Here is a 16,578-nt window from a genome sequence, read left to right as displayed (position 1 = left end):
GTATGGTCTGCTGTTTGAGATGGTAGAAGGCCAGGAACAGAGAAGGCAAAGCTGCAGCTGTGATTCACAATGCAGAGACAGCTCTGCTGCCAGCACCAGCTGAGCTCTGCTCAGCACTGTAAGCAGCAGGGGCAGCTGATGGTTGATGGTTCTGGAGCTAATGGGAAGGGAGAAAAATGGGCAGGCAACACAGCCTCACAGAATGGGGGTTGGAAGGGACCTCTGGGGATCATTTAGCTCAAGCCTCCTACTAAAGCAGGGCACTCACAGCAGCTTGCCCAGGGTCACGATGTCCAGGTGGGTTTGGAAGCTCTCCAGAGAAGAGAGCTTCCAGCCTCTCTGGGCAGCCTGCTCCAGGGCTCAGCACCCTCACACTAAAGAAGTTTCTCCTTGTGTTCAGGTGGAATCTCCTGGGTTCCAGACAGTGCCCACTGCCCCTTGTTTTGTCACTGGGCACCACTGAGAAGAGTCTGGCCCCATCCTCCTGCCTTCCAACCCTTTAGCTCTTGCTGAGCATTGAGAAGATTCCCTCTCACTCTGCTTTTGTGCAGGCTGAACAGCCCCAGGACTATAGATCCTTCTGGAAAGGCAAGAGAGAGCATCTGTGGCTTGATCTGCTGCTAAGGTCAGCAAACAAAGACCAACCTGAGCTTCACAGCATACCTCCATCCACGTGAGAGCAGGCCCACAGTTGATCTTGTTGCCTGCGATGGCCGAGAGCCGTGCCAGGTAAGCCATCAGCATCTGGGTGACAAGCTGCAACACAGACAGACAGACAGACAGACAGTTTGTATGTCAATACTCCACAGAGAGACTTCTTCAGACCTGGAGAGGCCAAAAATCACCCTTTGGCACAGGCAAATCTGAGAGAAACAGAATCAGAGAATGGTTTAGGTTGGAAGGGACCTCAAGGATCAGCCAGTTCCAGCCCCCTGCCATAGGCAGGGACACCTCCCACTGCAACAGGTTGCCCAAGGCCTCATCCAGCCTGGCCTTGAATTGATGCCTTTTGGCAAGGACAAGTAGGGTCACCTCCAGTAGACTGCCCAGGACTACAATATCCAGGTGGATTCTGAAAGCCCCCAGAGAAGGAGAATCCACAACCTCTCTGGGCAGTCTGTACCAGTGCTCCAGCACCTCCAAAGTAAGAATGCTTAGGTGGAACTTCACTGGTTCCAGTTTGTGCCCATCACCCCTTGTCCTGGGGCACCACTGGGCACCACTGAAGAGTCTGACCCCATGCTGTGTGTGGTGTTCAAAGCCAGGTTGGATGAGCAACCTGGGTCAGTGGGAGATGTCCCTGCCCATAGCAGGGGGTTGGAAGATCTTGAAGGTCCCTTCCAAGCCACCCCACTCTGTGGCTCCCTGCTGCCTCACCTCGGGACTGTCCCTCAGGGCATCGGAGCGGGGCAGCTCGGCCAGCTGGGAGAAGCGGCGGTCGTAAATGCAGAGGTGCAGGTGCTTGTCCAGGACCCTGAAATCCTCATAGCTCCTCTTCACGATCCAGCTCCTCCCCTGCCAAACAGGAAAGACAACCACCGTGGCTTTTAGGAGCTTCTCCCCAGTCTGTGTGAGGTGAGGAGAACAGAAAGTGGGTAGAGAGAGCAGAGAGAGTTGCTGCTGCTGGTTGGTGCTAGAAGAAACTTCTCCACTGCCGCAGAGGAGGCTGAGGGGAGACCTTCTCAATCTCTGCAGTCCCTGAACGGGGGTTACAGCAAGGCTGGGGGTTGGTCTATTCTCTCAAGTGTCTAGGACAAGTGGAAGTGGCCTCAAGTTGCACCAGGGGAGGTTTAGGATGGAGATTAGGAACAACTTCTTTACTGCAAGAGCAGTCAGGGATTGATGCAGGCTGCCCAAGGGGGTGGTGGAGTCCCCACGCCTGGGGGCGTGCAGGAAACCTGTGGCCATGGTCCCTTGGGGCATGGCTCAGTGGGAATGCTAGGGTTGGGTCAACAGCTGGACACAGAGGTCTTCTCTGACCTTAATCATACAATAAAAGGGTTCTGAAACACTGGCAAGGACTGCCCAGGGAGGTGGCTGACTCCCCAGCCCTGGAATCACAGAATCAAGCAGGTTGGCAGAGAGCTCCAAGCTCAGCCAGCCCAACCTAGCACCCAGCCCTGCCCAACCAACCAGACCATGGCACTAAGTGCCCCAGCCAGGCTTGGCTGCAACACCTCCAGCCACAGCCACTCCACCACCTCCCTGGGCAGCCCATTCCAATGCCAATCACTCTCCCTGCCAGGAACTTCCTCCTCACATCCAGCCTGAACCTGCCCTGGCACAGCTTGAGGCTGTGTCCCCTTCTTCTGTCCCTGGCTGCCTGGCAGCAGAGCCCAACCCCACCTGGCTACAGCCTCCCTGCAGGCAGCTGAAGGCAGCAATGAGCTCTGCCCTGAGCCTCCTCTGCTGCAGGCTGCACCCCCCCAGCTCCCTCAGCCTCTCCTCACAGGCCTCTGCTCCAGGACCCCCAACAGCTCTGGCGCCCTCCTGTGGACACCTTCCAGCACCTCAACATCTCTCTGCAATGGAGGAGCCCAGAACTGGACACAGCACTCAAGGTGTGGCCTGAGCAGAGATGTGGTGCTGAGGGCCATGGCTTAGCACCAGCCTTGGCAGAGTGAGAGAATGGTTGGATTAGGTGATCTGAAAAGTCTTTTCCCACCAAAAAGATTTCATGACCACTCTTCTCCAAGTACTTGAACAAGATGGAAGGGCCTTAGCGGCACTGTTCTGGTTAAATCTGGGGACATTCCATGCTCAAACCACCTCTGAATGTTCCTCTTATTAATTACTCCACCAATTACCAGGATGTGCCCCACCTAAAGCTTTGAACTTCCACCTGTCCTACAAGGATTTGGTAGCATTTTCATACTTGAGGTGCCTTTGCAGAGACAAAATGGTTTATAAACAGCATGAAATTAGATTCTACAGAGACAGGAAAAGACACAATCAGAGATCTGAAGGTGGAACTCACCACTACCCCATACAGGAGTCAACCTCCTCCTTAAAGCTGCTGCCCACCCTACTTGTGATACAAGCCAGGCTGCTGGTGCCCTTCTTGGCCACCTGGGCACACTCTGGCTCATCTCCAGCTCCTGTCAACCAACCCCCCCCAGCTCCTTCACTGCCAGGCACTCTCCAGCCACTCTGCCCCAAGCCTGGAGCATTCATGGGGTTGTTGTGACCCAAGTGCAGGAGCCAGCTCTTGGCCTTGTTAAACCTCATCCCACTGACCTTGACTCCTCCATCCAGCCTGGCCAGATCCCTCTGCAGACCCCCTCTGACATCCCAATCCTGTTAGACTCATCTGTTACAAGCATCATTCCAAACCCTGCAGGGCAAGGGTGGATGTGAAGCCTGGAATGCACCATGCTAGGCCTTTGCTGCCACACTGATTTCAGCCAGCTCCAGCCCATGTGCCCTGTGCTGACACCAGGAGCCATCACCTCTGTTTATTCCACAAGCCTGCAAAGCAGGTTCTGCACAGGACAGACTCACAGAACATCAGGGGCTGGAAGGGACCCCCAAAGCTCAGCCAATCCAGCCCCTGCCAGAGCAGCATCTCCTAGAGCAGATCACACAGGAACACATCCAGGCAGGTCTTGAGTATCTCCAGGGAGATATTCAGGGACTCTAAACCCCCTGGGAGCCTGTTCCAGGCTCTGTCACTCTCACAGGGAAACAAATTCCTCCTCATGTTTCCATGGCACTTCCTCTGCCTCAGCTTCCACCACTGCCCCTTGTCCTGTCATCAGGCATCACCCAGCAGAGCCTGGCCCCAGCCTCTGGCACTCACCCTCCACACACTGATAAGCATTCACGAGGTCAAGCAAGACTTTGCCATTTGCATGGCTGAGGTCACTCCACCTGTCACTGGCAGCAGAACCCCCCCAGAGCAGGGCAGCAGGTCCAATGACCTTGCTGAAGGTGGCAGCCTGCCCAGCTCTCCAGCACCTGCCAGCACGACCTTCAGCTCAGCCAGGTTTAGTCAGCAAGGGAGGAAACAACAGAAAAAGCAATGCCTGCAGCCCTGCCCTGGCTGCTGCCCAGGCCACCTCCATCCCACCCCACACCCTGCCCACACCAACCTGCTCCTCAGGCCAGCCCAAGCTGTCGCCGACTCCAGGCTGTTCTCCTTCGCAGCCTCTCTGGGATGAGCTCAGCCAGCCAGGGTTAACCTGACAAGCCAGCAATAGCTGGGGTCAGCAGAGCACTGCTGCCTGGGGTCAGCAGAGCACTGCTGCAGGTGGCAGGCTGTGCAGGAGCAGCCATGAGGAGCATGGACACTCAGGCAGCCTCCTCCCAGCCTCTGCTGAAACCCATCCTACGCCCTCACGCTAAGGAGGCTGCTAACAGCTAAGGAGGCTGATGAAGCAGCAGGGGTGGCTTACCTCACCACAGCAGAGGGCTTGCTTGCCCCACCATCTCTCTGGGAGGTTCTTCCCCAGCTGCTGGACAACTCGTGGAGCAAGCCCCTGAGCTGGCACAGCAGGAGCTCGGTGCAGAAAGGTAAGGCAGAACCTCCTGCACCCTGGAGCCGCAGCAGCGCAGCAGCTGCTAAGCAACCAGCCGGAGCTATCCCTGCGGAAGCAGAAACAGCCTCCATGAGAGGGGTGGTGCCCAAGCCTGGAGGCCAGAACCACTATCACCATTCCCAGGGAATTCAGGCCAACCTCTGCAAGCACAGCCCTGGATCTCAAGGTCTTCACAGCCTCAAAGCATTAACCAGGTTGGAAGAGACCTTCAGGACCACTGAGTCCAACCTAGCACCTAACCCTTCTCAGTAACTAACCCCTGGCACTCAGTGCCTCATGCAGCCTCCTCTTAAACACCTCCAGGGATGATGACTCCACCACCTCCCTGGGCAGCCCATTCCAATGCCAATTACTCTTTCCATGAAGAATTTCTTCCTAATATCCAGCCTGAACCTGTCCTGGCACAGCTTGAGGCTGTGTCGATGGCAGGGGGGTTGGAACTGGATGATTCTTGGTGGTCCCTTCCAGCCCTGACTGATTCTGCATCCCTCATTCTTCTGCTGAGAAATGCACCCAGTCAGAACATAGCTAAGCCACTGCTCACACACTGCTCAGCTCTCAGCACAGGCTCACAGCATGTCAGGGGTTGGAAGGGACCCAAGGAGATCATCCTCAGTCCAACTCCCCTGCCAGAGCAGGACAATCCTATCTAACACAGATCACACAGGAGCACATCCAGACAGGCCTGGAAAGGCTCCACACAAGGAGACTCCACAACCTCTCTGGGCAGCCTGTGCCAGGGCTCTGGGACCCTTCCAGCCAAGAAGTTGCCCCTTGTGCTGAGCTGGAACCTCCTGTGTTGCAGCTTCCATCCATTGCTGCCTGTCCTATCCCAGGGAGCAGTGAGCAGAGCCTGTCCCCCCGCTCCTGGCAGCCCTCAGATACTTACAAACATTGATCAAATCCCCTCTCAGACTTCCCTTCTCCAGACTAGGCAGCCCCAGGGCCCTCAGCCTCTCCTCATCAGCCATGCCCTCCAGTCCCCTCATCATCCTCACAGCCCTCCACTGGACTCTGCAGCAGATCCCTGTCCCTCTTCAACTGGGGAGCCCAAAACTGAAGGCAGTGCTCAAGATGAGGTCTCAGCAGGGCAGAGCAGAGGAGGAGGAGAACCTCCCTAGATCCTTCTTTCTGGTGGTCTGGTCTCTGTGGCTGCCTCTGCCTTAACTCTAACCCAACCTAACTCTTTTCCCCCTAACCTCCCTGCTGCCTCTGTGACATCTCACCTCAGATCTCTCCAGATTTCTCACCTGAGAGACAGGTGAGTTGCTCTGGCTCTTTCTGAAGGCAAGGAAAGAGGGAGGGGAGAGGAGGTTTGGGGCAGGAGCCTCCAGGGGCTCTGACGTTTCTGGGAGGGGAACTGTTTCTGTGTTGCTCTTACCTTGTCTATTCCCACACCTATCTGCTTGTATATTGTGCTAAGCTGTAAGCACAGCTTCAGCCCTTCACTTCCAGCTGGCTGAGTCTAGGCTGGGTGATTCCATGGTGCATGGGGGGGTGGGTAACTCCCAAACCATCACAACTGCCCTTGGTGGAGCTCCAGCAGGCACAGCTTTCCTGTCCCACGCTCTGACCATGTTTGCTCTGGAGCACCTGAGGTTTATTTATCTTGAGGCAGGGACAGACCTTTCTCCTCTGCTTCAAATGCTTCTTTCCTGAGAGAATTCATTTGGATGCTCTCAGCAACCTCCACCAGTGCACCCAGGGAGGGAGAGCAGCAAATGAGATGAAAGTCCATGGCAAAAGTCACTGCAGTTTGACCTCACTGTAAGCAAACCTCATGGATTAAATGGCTGGAAAACAGCCAGCATCCACCAGAGACTTAACTCTGCCATGGGGGTGACTTCTCCAGCTGCCTGGGTCTTGGGTTCTGGATGTTATTCCAACATGACCTTTCTGCCCTTTATTCATTTCAAGCCACACTGGCAAATGGCTTCCAAATGTAGTCCAAACAGAACACAAGGCTGATAGAATCCATCAGGTTGAGTTCAGCCAGGAAGTGGTTTTGAGCTGGTGGCTTTACCTAAGCTTCAGTTTGTTTGTCAGAACATCCTGGATGGTTTCAGAGCTTCTGAGGCTACTTCTGAAGCTTCAGAGCTGCTGGAAATTTAGGGAAATGATCAATCTTTAAACATTAAAAGGAGTCTGCAGTAAGGCAGCACAAAGCTGCTCCTCCAACCAGAGTGATTCTATGATCCTGCTTCACTTCTGGATCAATCCCAGAATCACAGCAGTCAGACCTCTCAGATCACTGAGTTCAACCAGCAACCCAGCACCACCATGGCCTCTAAAACCATGTCCCAAAGTGAAATGGCCACATAGTTCATAGAATGGTTTAGAAGGGACCTCCAAGCTCAGTTCCAACCCCCCAGCATAGGCAGGGACACCTCCCACTAGAACAGGTCACTCAAGGGCTCATCCAACCTGGCCTTGAACAGCTCCAGGGAGGTTGTGGAGCACAGAAGCCCCCAATGTGATCAAAGATCACATTGGGGGCTTCTGTGCTCCACAACCTCCCTGGGAAACCTGTGCCAGTGTCTCACCACCCTCACTGCAAACAACTTCTTCCTAACATCCAGTTTCAGTCTCCCCTCTGCCACTTCAAACCCATTCCTCCTCCTCCTCCTGGCATTCCCAGACCTTGTCAATAGTCCCTCCCCAGCCTTCCTGTAGCCCACTTCAGATCCTGCAAGGCCATTCCAAGCTCTCCTGGAAGCCTTCTCCTCTCCAGGCTGCACAGCCCCAACTCTCTCAGCCTGTGCTCAGAGCAGAGCTGCTGCAGCCCTCTGAGCATCATCCTCATTTCTTGAACATCTTCAGGGATGAGGACTCCACCACCTCCCTGGGCAGCCTGTTCCATCCTCTGACCACTGTTACAGTGAAGAAGCTTTTCCTAATCTCCAATCTAAACCTCCCCTGGTACAATTTCAGGCCACAGGGAGCAGAGATCCATCCTCAGCTCACCCCAACCTAGGAGAAGGTCAGGTAGCAGGAGATGAAGGGAACATATGGATGGGTTATGAGGCAGAGGAGAAAGCTCACTCTATTTATGTGGTGAATCTTTAATGACCTCATTGCACAGAAGAAACTTTATCTCTTTCAACATTAATTACCAGCTTATCATCAGTTAACTGCAATCAGCAGGAAAAATGAGGACTTAATGCAAGCCACTGCAGCTGTTCCCCATTAAAAACTGCACTTCCTTCCCCTCCCTGGTTCCAGTCAGAGACAGGAACATTAAACCCACACGTGGGGCCAGGAGGCTGCCCAGGAGCTGCTCTGAGTGACAGCAGAGTCATGCCAGATGTTGGAAGCTCACCACAAAACAGGTGGATGTGGCCTTCTTGGTGCTGCACTGCAAGCAGCCATCACCTTCCAGAGGTTTCTGTGGCACTCAGAGGAGTGGATCCATGGGCCAAAGCCAATGGGATGAGGTTGAACCAGGTCAAGTGCTGGGTCCTGAGCTCGGATCACAGCAAGTGAGCAGGGGATTTGGACTGAGTGATCAGCAGAGGTCCCTTCCAGCCCCTACCAGGCTGGAATTGTGGGATTCACACAACAGCAGAAACTTGACAGCTTGGGAATCACCAAAACCATGCTGGGACATCTTTAACTAGATCAGGTTGCTCAGATCTCATCCAACCTGACCTTCTGTGCCTTGTTTTTCACTACCCTTTACTAATCTTCTTGTCCTACATTTCAGGTCCAATCAATCTGTTGTCTGGAAGTGCAGATGCTCTTCCAAGGGCCATGAACATTATTTACAGCCAAGTGGTTCAGCTTTGAATCACAGAGTGTCAGGGGCTGGAAGGGACCTAAAAAGCTCAGCCAGTCCAACCCCCACTGGCAGAGCAGGATCTCCCAGAGCAGATCACACAGGAACACATCCAGGCAGGGTTTGAATCTCTCCAGAGAGGGAGACTCCACAGCCCCCTGGGCAGCCTGTGCCAGGCTCTGGCACCCTCACAGGGAAAAATTCCTCCTCATGTTTAAATGAAACTTCCTCTGCCTCAGCTTCCACCACTGCCCCTTGTGCTGGCACTGGCATCACCCAGCAGAGCCTGCTCCAGCCTCTGCCACTCACCTGCACATCTTTATCACCATTGCTGAGGTCACCTCTCAGCTCCTCCTCCCCAAGCTCCCAGCCCCAGCTCCCTCAGGCTCTGCTCCTAACAGAGCTGTTCCATTCCCTTCAGCATCTCTGTGGCTCTGCGCTGGACTCTCTCCAGCAGTTCTCTCTCCCTCTTGAACTGTGTTTCCCAGCACTGGACACAGCACTCCAGATGTGGCCTCAGCATAGAGGACCTACTCCCCACAGCCCTTCTCACCCCTCCTGGCCCCCAGAGCACATTGCTGCCTCATGCTCCCACCCACCAGGACCCCCAGAGCCTTTTCCCCTTTGCTGCCTTCCAGCAGCTCAGTCCCCAACCTCTCCTGCTCCCTGGGCTTGTTCTGTCCCAGGTGCCAGACTCTGCCCTTGCCCTTGTTGAATTGCATTCACCTTCTCCCTGCCAACCCTTCAGCCTGTCCCAGTCTCACTGAATGGCAGCACAGCCTCCTGCTGTGGCAGCCACTGCACCCAGCTTGGTGCCACCAGCAAACCTGCTGGCAGTGCCCTCTGTGCCCTCATCCAGCTGATTGATGAATACATTGAACAGAAGTGGTCCCAGCACTGACCCCTGTGGGACCTCACTATTCTCAGGCCTCCAACCTGACTCCATCCCACTGCCCACAGCTCTCTGGCTTCTTTCCTTCACCCAGCCCCCAGAGCAGCTCACTCACACACTGCCACTCTCCTGCTGCCTGCTCAGCCACCTGACACCTACCACAGCTCCAGGATCAAAGTATCTTTGCAGCCCCAGAGCAGCTCCCCGTGGAGGTGGCTGAATCCCCATCCCTGGAGGTGTTTAGGGGGTGTGGAGATGTGCTGCTGAGGGACACACTTTGACACCAGACTTGGTGCTGGTTGGACTTGATGATCCCAGAGGCCTATTCCAACTGAAGCAATGCTATGATCCTGCTTTGGGCTCTGCCCCAAAGGGCTGTCAGACTTCCCCAAGCTGCTATTAGAAATGGATTTATGCTAAACTCCTCCAGCAGGAACAAACATCAGGGCAGCTAAGAAAAACAGGAACATCCACCACAATCCTCCTCTTCTTCTGGGCCTGGCCCAGGGCCAGCTCTTGGAGCTGCTGCAGAACAAGTCAAATTGCAAAGCTGTCCTCTGCAGTGCACCAAGACTTGCTCAGCTATGGGGCAGGATTCAGGGCCTCTGCAGAATCAAGCCAACTGTGCTCTTCAATTAGTGGCTGGGCCCAGCCTTGCCTACAGAGCACCACATGACAAGCAGCAGCCCTGCCAAGAGGCATCACTAAGAGCAGGGAACCACAATGGCTGTCCTGTCCCCTTGGCTTTCAACAGGGATCTTCACTCCTGCTTCAGTACAGCATCAGTGGGATACAGAAAGATTGATTGAATTCAGAGCTTGCTTTCTGAAGGCAAAATGCCCAAAGGATGTGACAGGAACAAACCACCACCTCCTTGGAAAGGATTCTGCTGCTTGAAGAAACCCTTTCGTGACAGCATGTCTGTGTGAGAGGCTATTTCAGTCTCAGAAGTCATTTTTCCTCTTGCTCATCAGCAGCCATTGGAAAAGGCTGCCCAAGGAGGCCTCTTCTCCCACTTCAGCTCTCTGTAAGTGTATAGTGAGGGAGCTGTTGGTCTCTTCTCCCTAGTCTCAAGTAATGGGATGAGAGCAAATGGCCTCAAGCTGCACCTAGAGAGGGTCAGGTTGGTTATCAAGAACAATTTCTTTGCTGCAAGGGTGCTCAGGCACAGGCACAGGCTGCCCAGGGAGGTGGTGGAGTGCCCATCCCTGGGGCTGTTCAAGAAACCTGTGGCCATGACACTTTGGGACACAGAATCATAGAATCAACCAGGTTGGAAGAGACCTCCAAGATCATCCAGTCCAACCTAGCACCCAGCCCTAGCCAGGTCAACCAGACCATGGCATGGTTTAGTGGCCATGGTGGTGTTGTGCTGCTGGCTGGACTGAATGATCTTGGAGGTCTTTGCCAAGCTTAATGATTCCATGGTCAATTCTATGACCAATTCAAATTCACCCTTACCCTGAAAGCTGCAGAGTAAAGGATGGTAACTATTCAGCTCTCAGAGCCATTCCATCCCCTCCCTACCTCCAAAAGGCCTGGAAGAGTCCCAGCTACACCATGGCAGCACTTTGGCATCATCCAAGCTTTGAACAGCACCCAGCAGCCCTCCTCAGGCTGCCTGCCAGCTCCATACACTCTTCATTAACCCCCACTGGTGGTGTCACTCTGGCTTTATTGAGTGCTGCTGAGAGCAGAAGGCATGGAGGAGATGACCTAAGATCAAGCACTCCAGCACAGGACATCAAGTGATGGATTAGCATTGTGGAAAGAAGGATTTTCAGTTGCTTGCCTTTTGACTAATTGAAACCAGCCCCTCCTGACCCATGAAAGCTTTCACCATCTGGGAACATCTGGGAATATTCAATCCACACAGAGCAGCTCTGAAATGTTCTGAGGGACTCACAGGGATCTTCCAACACTCACAAGGTTAGGAGGTACCTGACCTGGGCAAACTTCAGTGGGAGTTGTGGGTGTTGGTCTCTTGCTCCTAGGCAAGTGATAAAACAAGAAGGGAAGGCCTCAAGCTGCACCAGGGGAGATTTAGGTTGGACATGAGAAGAAGCTCTTTCACTGAAAGGGTTCCTAAGCTCTGGAACAGGCTGCCCAGGGAGCTGCTTGAGTCCCCATCCCTGGAGAGGCTTAAAGAGGCAGAGATGTGGACCCTGGAACAGGCTGCCCAGGGAGCTGGTTGAGTTCCCATCCCTGGAGAGGTTTAAAGAGGCAGAGGTGTGGTGCTGGGGGACTTTCAGCCCCAGCCTTGGTAGAGTTAGGGAATGGTTGGACTTGATGATCCTAAAGGTGTTTTCCAACCAAAGAGCTTCTATGATTCTGAGTTGCTTTAGTTTACTTGGACCATCCAGGAAGCATTCCACCTCCCACAGGCTGGATTTGCTTTTCATCCTTGGTAGACCTCATCCAGCAGCTACACAGGCAGACAGACCTCAGAAGGCAGAGATAGGGGCAAGAGACTGCAGAACCTTCAGCTGAAGGTGGTGAAAGGCCTGGAACACAAACCCTATGAGGAGAGGCTGAGGGAGCTGGGGGGGTGCAGCCTGCAGCAGAGGAGGCTCAGGCCAGAGCTCATTGCTGCCTGCAGCTGCCTGCAGGGAGGCTGTAGCCAGGTGGGGTTGGGCTCTGCTGCCAGGCAAGCAGCAACAGAAGAAGGGGACACAGCCTGAAGCTGTGCCAGGGCAGGTTCAGGCTGGATGTGAGGAGGAAGTTATTGGCAGAGAGAGTGATTGGCACTGGAATGGGCTGCCCAGGGAGGTGGTGGAGTGGCTGTGCCTGGAGGTGTTGAAGCCAAGCCTGGCTGGGGCACTTAGTGCCATGGTCTGGTTGGTTGGGCAGGGCTGGGTGCTAGGTTGGGCTGCCTGAGCTTGGAGCTCTCTTCCAACCTGCCTGATTCTATGGCTCTATGAATTTATTACTTAACAGAGGACCCAACTTTTGTTCAGCAAAACCTTTAACCAACAGAAAGCAGAAAGCTCTGTGCTAAGCAAGGAGAAGCACAGTAATAGATGCTCCAAAAGTAGATTTGGAGGTGGGCAGGATCCAGCTTGGATGCTCAACAAAGAGGAGAGCAGATTTTCTCCTCTTCTTCCCCCCCCCCTCTAAACCACACAAGCATCTAACTGTGTGCCAGAACTTGGGCCTGAGACATCTGTTTGAAGACCTGCAGCTCTTCACAGGGAGGCAGTTGGTGGCACTTAGTCAGTCAGTGCTCTGTAGGTGTTTGAGCTTCACTCACACAAGAGAAATCTATTAATAGACTCCAAGAAGAAGCCTTTAAGACAAAAGCCAATCCCCCAAATGTTTGCCTCAAAAATCCTCCTGCAAGCAGTTAGTGGCTTTGGGTATGGGCTAGAGGAGCAGACAGGACCAGCAAACCATACTTTAGCCATTAGCAGTCTGAGTAAGACATCTGCTTCTGTGACAATATATTCCACTCTCTCCTCCCCACAAACCACCCAGGATGGGGAATCCTGCCTGTTCTTCCTCCCTGGAGCCCAGTTTTTCCTGGCATTCTCCCTGCTGCCCTTGGAAGCTCTCCCTGCTGCAACCACGCTTCCAATGCTGGCTGGGGGCTGCCTTCAGAGCTTGGCAAGGAGAAGGTCTTGGGGGGGGGTTGGTCTCTTCTCCCAGGTCACTCCTGGTAGGACAAGAGGAAATGGCCCCAAGTTGCAGCAGGGGAGGTTTAGGTTGGATATTAGGAATGATTTCTTGGCTGCAAGAGCCATCAGGGATTGGAAGAAGCTGCCCAGGGAGGTGGTGGAGTCCTCATGCCTGGAGGTGTGCAAGAGACCTGTGGCCATGGCACTTGGGGCCATGGTTTAACAGCCATGGTGGTGGTGGGTTGCTGGTTGGACTTGATGATCCTAGAGGTCTTTTCCAGCCTTAGTGACTCTGTGATAAGGTCCTGAGCTTGAACCTCCTGCAAGGCAGAGCTGGGAGCTGCGAGTGCCATTCATTTGCATAGATGCCTTCATCCAGCACATCAGAGACCTGATTCTGTCAATCCAAACCAACACAGAGCAGACACCAGTGGCTGCCTACAACAAACACCAGAGCAGGGCACAGGACTCTGCACCCTGTACAGCAACTGCTGGCCAAGGGTTGGAATGGTTTAGGTTGGAAGGGACCCCAAAGCTCAGCTAGTTCCAACCCCCTGCCATAGGCAGGGACACCTCCCACTAGAACAGGTCCCTCAAGGTCTCATCCAATCTGGTCCAGAACACCTCCATGGAGGTTGTGGAGCACAGAAGCACCCAATGCTCCACAACCTTCATGGGCAACCTGTGCCAATGTCTCACCACCCTCAATCTGTGCCAGTGTCTCACCCCCTCACTGTAAAGAACTTCTTCCTCACACCCACTTTCAATCTCCCCTCTGCCTGCCCAAACCCATCACCCCTCCTCCTGTCATCTTGAAGCTTTTAAAGTGAGCCTTAATTTTACCACAACTCCTTTTTTCCCTGTGTCCACCTGAGAACTGCAGGAGGACTTCTGCAGGCTGCTGCAAGCAGGATGAACACTAAGGGTTGGCAGAGGGCCAAAAGGTGAGCAACATGAAATTCAGTTTACAGCTTTTTCCTCCCTCCTTTACTCTTTTTTTGGCCTGACATGGCTGGGCCCTGCCAAAACCTCTCTCTCCACTGCACTATCATTCCATGAGCTATTTCACACCTCCCATACAACCCTACTGTGGGGCCAAATCCATCCAGACACCACTGGTATCCAAGTCATGATGGAATGGAATCTTTCCCTGGACATTAGGAGAGGCACTGAGATGTCAGGAGTGAAGCATCTCCCTGGTAGAAATGCTGCTCAGCTGTGCAGCTCCTTTCCCTGCCTTTCCCTTCATTGAATCCAGATGCCTCAAGTTCCTCAGCTTTTAAGTAGCTGAGAGATGGGGACAGGGATGGCCCTGCCAGAGGTGAATCTCAGACCTGGGGTGGGGAGAAGTTTCAGCTAGCCAGAAGGATGGCTCACAACAGAAAGCAGGAAAGGAAAAGGTGAGCAGTTTTATGCCCAGCCTTTAAAGGCAGGAGGCCAACTCCCAGTGCCCTCATTTCATTGATTAATGCTGAAGAAAGAAAAGTAGCAGAAGTCTTCAGCAGCTGGGCATGACCCACTGGACAACCAACATCAGCAGCAGTTGGGCTCAACTCTCTGGACAGCCAAAGTCCTCGGCAGCTGGGATGCATCTGGGTCGAGGCAACCCCAAGCACTAATCCAGTCTGGGCAGTGCCAGGCTGGAGAGCAGCCCTGAGGAGAGGGACTTGGGGGTGCTGCTGGAGGAGAAGCTCAGCAGGAGCCAGCAGTGTGCACTTGCAGCCCAGAGAGCCAAGCAGAGCCTGGGCTGCAGCAGCAGAAGTGTGGCCAGCAGGGCCAGGGAGGGGATTCTCCCCCTCTGCTCTGCTCTGCTGAGACCCCACCCAGAGTCCTGCAGCCAGCTCTGGAGCCCCTGGGACAAGAGGGCTGTGCAGATGCTGGAGTGTGTCCAGAGCAGGGCCAGGAGGATGCTGAGAGGCTGCAGCAGCTCTGCTGTGAGCACAGACTGAAAGAGTTGGGGCTGTGCAGGCTGGAGCAGAGGAGGCTCCCAGGTGACCTTCTTGTGGCCTGCCAGCATCTGAAGGGGGCTACAAAAAAGCTGGGGAGGGACTTTTGGGGCTGTGAGGGAGTGCCAGGAGTGGGGTGGATGGAGCAAAGCTGGAGGTGGGGAGAGTGAGGCTGGAGGTGAGGAGGAAGTTGTTGAGCAGGAGAGTGGTGAGAGCCTGGCAGGGGTTGCCCAGGGAGGTGGTTGAGGCCCCATGGCTGGAGGTGTTTGAGGCCAGGCTGGCTGAGGCTGTGTGCAGCCTACTCTAGGGTAGGGTGTCCCTGGGCATGGCAGGGGGGTTGGAACTGGCTGCTCCTTGTGGTCCTTCTAACTTCTGACTGATTCTATGATTCTATGACTCTCTGGACAAGAAAGGTCCTCAGCAGCTGGGTTCAATCCACTGGACAGCCAAAGTCCTCAGCAGCTGGGTTTGATCTACTGGGCAGCAGCTCAGCTAACCTTGCTGCAAAGCATCACCTTCCCTAGCCAAGGCACAGAATTCACCATGTGGCCCCCACACATCAAATCTGTGCTCCCAGAAAGGCCTCTGGAAAGCATCTGAGAGCCTGACACAAGTGTCAGATGAGCTCCTGTGCAGCTGCCTCACTTCAGTTAGGCTCCAGCAGCGCCTTGCATGCCATGAGCTGGTGACTGGCTACACTTGGGGCTTGCTCCTGCATGAATGTGCTCTGCAGGGCATCAGCAGACAGCTACACCTGAGGCTGCCCTGGTAAGCCTTAGAGCCATCAGTCAACAAGTGGGCAGAAAGATTAGAGATGTTTTCTTCCAGGTTAGAGAATCAGGGAATCATGGAACTGTGTGGAAAGACCTTTCAGATTATCATCTGCAGCCAGTCTCTAACTCTCCCAAGGCTGGGGCTAAACCATAGAATCAGGCAGGTTGGAAGAGAGCTCCAAGCTCAGCCAGCCCAACCTAGCACCCAGCCCTGCCCAACCAACCAGACCATGGCACTAAGTGCCCCAGCCAGGCTTGGCTGCAACAACTCCAGCATCAGCAACTCCACCACCTCCCTGGGCAGCCCATTCCAATGCCAATCACTCTCTCTGACAACAACTTCCTCCTAACATCCAGCCTGAACCTGCCCTGGCACAGCTTGAGGCTGTGTCCCCTTCTTCTGTTGCAGGGTGCCTGGCAGCAGAGCCCAACCCCACCTGGCTACAGCCTCCCTGCAGGCAGCTGCAGGCAGCAATGAGCTCTGCCCTGAGCCTCCTCTGCTGCAGGCTGCACCCCCCCAGCTCCCTCAGCCTCTCCTCACAGGGCTGTGCTCCAGGCCCCTCCCCAGCCTTGCTGCCCTTCTCTCAACACCTTCCAGCACCTCAACATGCCCCTCAGCACCACATCTCATTCTCTTTTAAACCCCTCCAGGGATGGGGACACAACCACCTCCCTGGGCAGCCTATTCCAGCATTTGAGAGCCCTTTCAGTGAAGAACTTTCTTCTAATATCCAACCTAAACCTCCCCATATCCAATCTAAACCTCTACCACCCCACCCCCTACGACCCTGATTATTGCCATTTCCAGGGGCTCAGCTGCAAGAGCCAGGAGAGGAGCCACAACTCACCTCTGCATTCAGCACTGGGAACGCAGCCTCAGAAGCTATCACAGTGCCAACCTCCTCCACCCCCCTCAAAGGTGTCCCTTCCCAGTCACTGTGCTGCTCCTGGCTGGGCACAGGCACATGCCCACTGCCACACCCCCTGAGAAGAGAGCAATTGCTCTGTGTCTGTCACACTGACCACGCTGCTGTGGCCCA

The 16,578-nt window shown here is 54.4% G+C and overlaps 1 protein-coding gene across 8 annotated transcripts in view; it reads right to left on the bottom strand.

Annotated features, from left to right (window-relative positions):
• The window catches only part of ARHGAP32 (Rho GTPase activating protein 32), a 246,412-nt gene that overhangs the window by 78,115 nt on the left and 151,719 nt on the right, over positions 1–16,578 (bottom strand). For all 8 annotated transcript variants that reach the window (XM_064173280.1, XM_064173279.1, XM_064173274.1 and 5 more), the window contains 2 exons: positions 1,378–1,515; positions 664–756 (listed from right to left, as the gene is read on the bottom strand). In XM_064173280.1, the coding sequence (XP_064029350.1) occupies positions 664–756; positions 1,378–1,515 (231 nt within the window). The remainder of the gene's footprint in view (positions 1–663; positions 757–1,377; positions 1,516–16,578) is intronic.

The sequence above is a fragment of the Pogoniulus pusillus genome, chromosome 38 (genome assembly GCF_015220805.1).
Source record: "Pogoniulus pusillus isolate bPogPus1 chromosome 38, bPogPus1.pri, whole genome shotgun sequence".
In the NCBI taxonomy this organism is placed as follows: domain Eukaryota; kingdom Metazoa; phylum Chordata; class Aves; order Piciformes; family Lybiidae; genus Pogoniulus; species Pogoniulus pusillus.
This window is presented reverse-complemented; position numbering and strand designations above follow the sequence as displayed.